Source organism: Triticum aestivum, chromosome 7B (genome assembly GCF_018294505.1).
Source record: "Triticum aestivum cultivar Chinese Spring chromosome 7B, IWGSC CS RefSeq v2.1, whole genome shotgun sequence".
In the NCBI taxonomy this organism is placed as follows: Eukaryota; Viridiplantae; Streptophyta; class Magnoliopsida; order Poales; family Poaceae; genus Triticum; species Triticum aestivum.
This window is the reverse complement of record NC_057813.1, coordinates 759,989,046-759,996,148: the sequence shown is the minus strand read 5'-3', so window position 1 is coordinate 759,996,148 and position 7,103 is coordinate 759,989,046. Positions and strand designations below refer to the sequence as shown.

The 7,103-nt window shown below is 44.3% G+C and overlaps 1 protein-coding gene across 2 annotated transcripts; it reads left to right on the top strand.

The window, feature by feature from the left end:
- The first annotated feature begins 3,083 nt into the window (after nt 1-3,083).
- LOC123155985 (mediator of RNA polymerase II transcription subunit 15a-like) lies at nt 3,084-6,827 on the top strand. 2 transcript variants are annotated; one of them, XM_044574159.1, is made up of 7 exons: nt 3,084-3,322; nt 3,436-3,556; nt 3,839-3,941; nt 4,705-5,181; nt 5,340-5,410; nt 5,865-6,168; nt 6,531-6,827. In XM_044574159.1, exons 1-7 carry the CDS (start codon nt 3,192-3,194, stop codon nt 6,536-6,538), a joined length of 1,215 nt encoding a protein of 404 aa, XP_044430094.1. In that variant the 5' UTR covers nt 3,084-3,191; the 3' UTR covers nt 6,539-6,827. The 2 variants fall into 2 exon arrangements, with proteins under 2 accessions (XP_044430094.1, XP_044430095.1); XM_044574160.1 differs by lacking the exon at nt 4,705-5,181.
- Nucleotides 6,828-7,103: the final 276 nt, after the last annotated feature.

Sequence of the window (7,103 nt, the reverse complement as noted above, 5' to 3'; positions counted from 1 at the left end):
TTGGGTGGCCATCTCGACATACTATCACGACGCTCTTGGTGTGAAGATGACCAAGGAAGAAGCGCGGAGGACAGACATTACCTTGCAGAGGCACCAGTACTTGGCGGTAAGTATAAAAGATTTTTATTTCCGATGTTTGTGGTACATTTCATCATTTCGTGTTGACATGTCAGTATGCTTTCATTATGTAGGTGTGTCCAAATTGGTGTTATGGAAAAGACGAGTCCTGGGCAGCATTGGTGGATCCGTGGTGTGATAACGATGAAGCTTGGGCGGCTACGAGCATTAGAAACAAGGCTAACAGAGGCAGGGAGGGAGTACATGCTCAGGGAAACCGAAACCACTTTCTTCACAAGACACTTGAGGTATATCTATGTATATTAAACATTTTTCTTCTTTTTACCATCACTTTCTTATGTATGACTAACCTCTGTTTGGTTGTTTGGTAGTGCAGGAGGAGAAACTGAAGCGGCCGCTCTCATACATGGAGGCGTGGGAGATCGCCCATACACGAAAGAAGCCCAAGCCTGGCGAGGCCAAGTACTACGGCAACACCGGGGAGTATAAGAAGGCCTACTCTGAGGGGTATCTGAGTTTACATCCTGGCACACCTGACCCTATTGCGGCGGATCTGGACGAGAGGGTGGTGGTGAGCATGGGGAAGAAGCACGGTCGGTCGCCGTTTCTGGATGCTGTGATCACTACTTCTATCTCCTACACACAGCTCCAAGCTACCAACCCGAGCCTGTGCCAGCGCACGAGCACGTCCATGACCAGTGCGCAGTCACAGTCCCTCATTGCTGAGCGGAACTCTGTAAGTATTTTCCCTCTTATCTTCATTGCTCACTTTATTTTCCGCATTGAGATGTTTTGTGAGTTCCATCATGTCATACCGTAGGCCTACTTGGAGTACACACGTCAGGAGACCATGACGTGGCACGAGAGCCTTCATGCATACCATCAGCAGAGGGATCGCACGTTGCAACACTTCCTTGAGGAAATGGCGGCCGGCAGGGTTCCTCAATTGCAACCAGCACCATCTCCTCCACCACAACCAGTGCTTCTTACTTTTGAAGGAGTTTCTGACACAGAACCCTGGCCCCTCGCCGGTTAGTACATCTCAAACTATTCACCCAAAGCATACTGTTTATTCAACACAATCATATATCCCCTTAACATGTCTTTTCAACATCCAGGGAACTGGTGGATCTACCGTTGGTGGTGGTGCTGGTCTTGGCATCACTCCCGAGTCACGGAGCCCGGTCACTCCTATCGACGGAGGCGGCGGCGGTCTTGGCGGTAGCGCTGCCGCTAGCAGTGATGACCTAGGCTTCAGCGGACTTGGCGGTGATGACCTTGGCGGTGGTGGTGGATGTCCTGGCGCTTAAGCCTTTGGGTGACGGTGGTGGTGATCATAAACTTGTGTTCTTTAGATGACTTGTGGTCTTTTATGGTCTTTTAGATGACTTGTGATCTTTTAGATGACTTGTGATCTTTTAGATGACTTGTGTGCTTCTTTAGATGCTTATGTTTGCGATGATGGTTATGTTTGTCATGATACTTATATTGTTGTGATGGTGTTTGTTGTGAGGATGATACTTATATATGTTCTGTATGTCTATTTCATCATATATATATGCTGTGAATTTGAATTGAAAGCAAACAGAAAAAAGGAAAAAAAATCAGACGCAAACTATGCCTACGGCTTAGCCGTAGGCATAGGGTTACCATGTGCTACCAGAGGACGACACGTGGAGCCTATGCCTACAGTTAGGCCGTCGGCATATATCTAAACTATGCCTACAGTTTGGCTGTCGGCATAGCCTGGCACATATGCCTACGGAATAGCCGTAGGCATAGCTTTAGATATATGCCGACAGCATAGCCGTGCCCACGGAGCTAGTAGACGCCGCCACGTGGCAGGGCTATGCCTACGGCCTAGCCGTAGGCATAGTTTCAAATCTATGCCGACGGCCACGCCGTAGGCATAGCCGTGCCCACAGAGCTAGTGAACGCCGCCACGTGGCAGGGCTATGCCTACGGCCTAGCCGTAGGCATAGTTTCACATCTATGCCGACGGCTACGCCATAGGCATAGCTCTGCCACGTGGCATCTCCTCTATGGGCAGCACTTGACGGCGGCCACCGTTAGCGTGGAATGTTGCCGACGGCCCTAGCCGTCGGCATAGATGTACGGACACCATCGGCAAAACATCTATGCCGACGGCTTTTCTATGCCGACGGCATCCCGAGATACGCCGACGTATATTATGCCGACGGCCCTATGCCTACGGGGGCCGTCGGCATCGTCGGCATAGGCCTATCCCGACGGGAATCAGGGCTATGCCTACGGCCTGAGCCGTAGGCATAGGGGTTTATTCTGGTAGCGAGTCACCGACAAGGACTTCTCCCCGGCCCCCGAGTAAAATGTTGCCGTGTATGAACCGCTAAACATGGACTAGCCAAGTACTCCCTCCATTTCAAAACAGATGACTCAACCTTGTACTAACTTTAGTATAAAGTTGGGTCATCTATTTTGGAACGGAGGGAGTAGTAACATGCACTTGGGACTCACAAACATGCTTATGTGGCAATCAATTAAAGAAAAGAGACATGGTTATAGTAACATAAGTAGGTACCGTAACTAATAAATGTTATGCTATTATATGTCATGCATGACAATAAATGAGAAAACCTATGTTACTAATCTTTGTTACTATGCACTATGAATGTAGTATAATACATGAATATCATATGCATGATACTAGTATATGATACTCTCCACTATGACCAGCCTTAACAATTGTCGAGTCCACCTCGAAATGCACCCCGTTGTATCCCAATAAATAACGTGGCAGTTCATCATTGGCTGGATTAACCATGCAGAAAATGTCAAATAAACCAAAAATAATATTATTTAGAAACAGTATACGCAGTATTTCCGTATTCGGAGAAAAGATATACAGAGTATTCTTTTAGCGTGAAAATGGAGATATAGATGTCCGGTAGATTCACTGGAATCAATTGAAGGCGAGAGAGAGAGAGAGAGAGAGAGAGAGAGAGAGAGAGAGAGAGAGAGAGAGAGAGAGAGACGAGTGAGGAGACTGCGGCGGTCCAGTCGGCGTCGGCCGCGCCGCCCTTCATCGAAAAGCAAAAGCAGGCGGAGGCTGAGAGGAATCGCCGATCCGGATCATGGACGCCAACTGGCGGCCCATCCAAGGGTCGGACCCTGCCGCCGGCGGTGACCCGCCCCCACCGGATCAGGCGATTGGCGCGCCAATCTGGATCCAGCCTCAGGCGCGCACCAGGATCGTCAATAAGATGTACTCTAATTCATTCGATTTGGTTTCGTCTGATTTCCACTTCCTCCGCTTTCTCGCTTTCCCACACACAAGAAAAACAGAGGAATTTCAGTTTTTCACCCATCCATCTGTAGATCCGAGGCTCTCAAGAGGCATCTGCCAGTATCTGCAGTGTCTCACCCAGATGGACTGAACCAACTTCAACAAATCGCTGTGCGATTCGAACAGAGGATCTATGATGCAGCAACCACCCAGGTAATTTTACCTATATATCTTGTCTCCGGAGCAGAGCACAGATTCTTTACAACCCCCCTTTTGTGAAACCAGCCAGGTAATTTTGGTTTGGATTTTCTGTTCATATCGGTTATTTGTGGCAGTGTGTTTTGCTGTTTAGATGACATTTCCCGATTCAAATGTTAAAAGCTAAAACACATTCTCGACCGTGCTAAACTGATAATCATACAAGAACTGGTGGTTGCAAGCCACTATTAGTAATTTGGTATAGAACTTTACATCATTTGCTTTTTTGTTACCCAGTCTGATTATTTCCGGACGATTTCTCTGAAAATGCTCGCTATGGAGACGAAGACACAACAGGATCCTGGAAATGATCAAGTGATTCCAAATCAAAACAACTCCGGTAAGGCACCATATACAGTAAACTGAGTGTTGCACAATTTATCATGTTCGCTTGGATGTCAATTTACACTCTAGAAATGATTATACCATATGGTAGATTAAGGCCCAGTTCTTTTGGCAGCTTATCCCCCCCCTTCAGATAGAAGCTGGGGAGGGAGCGGCTTATGAGCCGCAAAAGAACTGGGCCTATATGTAACTTAGTTTTATGTTGGGGTTAGTCTGCAATGCTGCGACCGTTAATTTATGGTAACATTGGACCATCTTCAATTCTTTGTAGAATTATGTTTATTCTCTCCTTGCTACTACTCAAATGTGATATGCCTCTCAGCTTGCCGAAAAGTAACTAACCATTAGCTGTTAAATCGGTTGGTCAGCTCTCAACTGTATTTACTTTAACTCGCCTTAATGAAAAGATATGCAAACAGTGTTTGCATGCTCTTTAAAACAAATCTGGTTGCCAGCCCTTTAATTGCTTTTGTACATTTATTTTTCTCACTGAAAATGCAGAACGTCGTAAGTTGCATGCTCCTTTCAGCACTCTTTGTCTGCCTGTCACAGTTCCACGAGATGTGTTTCTTCACAAAATACTTACTTGACACACATATGGTACCTTTTCTGAAACCCCTCCTATACTCCCTTCATGAGGCAGTAATCAAGCACAGACACCAGCAGTTCCCCGGATGTCTCAGAACTAGCCTGGCAGCCAAATACTTCTACATCTGTACAAGCTTCTTCACTCACTAATATCGCACTGAACTTGCCAGGTGTCAACCAAACATCAAAGATGCAGAATAGGTATGCCATGGCACAGAACGCAATTAATAATGGCTTGGAACAAGGCACTTCACAAGATATTTATGCTCCACAAATACAAATGGTAGGAAGGCAGCAACAGCAACAATCTCAACAATTAATTTATCACCAGCATCAACGGCCTTCTCTTCAGAGTCAGCAGCCCAATATTACATTACAACCACAGCAACAGCATGCTCAGCAGCCCGCAATGGGTTTGATGCAACCTCGGTCTCAACCCAACCAACTTCAAGAATCGCAGCAGCATATTATGTCGCAGTTCCAAGCTCAGCCTAACCAACTAAAAAAGCAATTAGGGATGCAGCAACAATTTTCCATGCAGCAAAGAGTTCAAACTTCAGGAGGCATGCTCTTGCAGCAAAATAACATGGATCAGAAAAATATATTTATTCAGGCACAGAAGGGCCTTCAAGAGGCTTCCTCTAGTAGTAGGTTTTCACATATACTTATTTTTGTGGCTCCATCGTATGATCTTATATTGTTCTCATCTTATTCTTCTCCATGTTCTTATATCTATCTTCCTGTTGTGGCCTTACTTTCCTTGTGCAGTTTAAAATACTCTTTGACAACCTTGCTTTTTATGTAGCATCTGCGGACTTTACTGCTCAATCAGGTCATGCAGGTGCAGGTGATTGGCAAGAGGATATATATCAAATGGTAAGACATGATACTGAAATCATCCTTTTTGGCACTCCCTTTCTTGGAACTTCCTAAAATTCATAGACAGTGAACCCTAGAACCTAGAGGTATACGTAATTCCGTATGAAAGCGGAGAATGTAGATGCACTACATTCTGGTAGTCTTCTTATAATATTTGTATATGGAATTCTGTATTAAAGCGGAGTATGGAGCATACAGCCATACAGAGTATCTTGATTTAGTAAAGCGTCAAGGCAGTTAGGAATCTTTATTAAAGCAATTTTATTTAATGGGATCATAGTTTCTTATTTTGTATTTGATTTGTATGCCTCTAAAAGCTACTTGAAATATCTTGCCACTGCCATATTTGCTGACTTAATGAAAACCTATGGTCTATTAGTTATTGTGTTTTCATCTATATATAGCTTCTGCACTAAATTTATGTGTATGTGGTTTTTTCCATCGTCGACAGATTCAGAGCTTGAAGGACCAATACTTTGCACAACTTATTGAATTGTTCAATAAGATATCTGTGAAGCTACATCATGTTGACAGCATTATACCACCTCAAAAGCCATCTGAACAGTATGATAGAATGAAGAGCTTTAAAATAATGTTGGACCGTATATTACAAATGCTGCAAATGAGCAAGAGTACTATCCAACCTGCTATGAGGGACAAAATTCCTCAATACGAGAAACAGATTATCACTATCTTGAATTCACAATGGAAGCCAGTGCAGCCACAAATACAACAACAGCTCCAGCCACCTCCAGGTAAAGCTCCTAATTCTAGCATTTCACAGCAGCAACAGCCTTCCCAAAATTTGCAGCAGCATGATAGTCATACTAATACTCAATCAAGTTCCCCATCCCCATGTGTCGCCCCCTCTCCTATGCCAGTGGATTCAGACAAACCACACTCTTGCTATCCTAATATTTGGAAAGCACATGTATCATGAAAAAATAGAAAATATTTGACCATTATTTTATCCAGTAGTTATATACTTGAAGCAGTGGCTATTTATTTATATACTTAGTTTTTCTGTGGAACGGAATGCAGTTCCTTTGAATCGGATGTTGGCAACTGTTGGTGGCTACCTTGCATTTTCACTCGCATTTCGTTCATCTTTGTGCAGGTAAATAAATCATGGTCTTTTGGAGGAGACCTAGGAGATAAGCTAACAGTATGTATGCTCAGAAGAGTGGAGGAGGAAGCTTCAGTTGAAGCTTCAGTCAGAAGCATGGTTGCTCGGAAAGTTCCATTTTTTTATGAGGCCAAGTCCCATGGTGGTTATACTTGTGTGTTGTATTTATAGAAGAAGCTCCTGTTAGCTTGATATGTTAGAGGCCCTTTTGTGCTATACTATTATTCATATTGTTATAAGTAGTTGTGAGTAAAGATATTATTAATAAAGACAAAATCTAAGGGATCACTTGATTCACAGGAATCCCGTAGGAATTTTGGAGGATTTGACCCATGGAAGTTCCCATGGATTGATTTGCACTCCATTTTAGGAAAAATTACATTGTTTTTCCTGTGGCATCAAACACTATTTGATGAATGATGTTTGCCTGTCTGTTGAAATTCTCTCTCTCACACTCACTCTCTCTCTCCCTCCCTCACTCCCTCCCTCCCCCCCTCTCTCTCTCTCTCTCTCATGTTGGCTCCCCTGTTGGGAGTTAAGACACTTTACCCCTCTGGACATGGT

What these genes read in the sequence shown, in the direction of transcription:
- LOC123155985 (XM_044574159.1), top strand. Translation starts at nt 3,192, where the DNA reads ATGGACGCCAACTGGCGGCCCATCCAAGGGTCGGACCCTGCCGCCGGC. An exon ending in ATGATGCAGCAACCACCCAG is followed by an intron (nt 3,557 to 3,838) that starts GTAATTTTACCT and finishes TTTGTTACCCAG; the next exon opens with TCTGATTATTTCCGGACGAT. An exon ending in TCAAGAGGCTTCCTCTAGTA is followed by an intron (nt 5,182 to 5,339) that starts GTAGGTTTTCAC and finishes CTTTTTATGTAG; the next exon opens with CATCTGCGGACTTTACTGCT.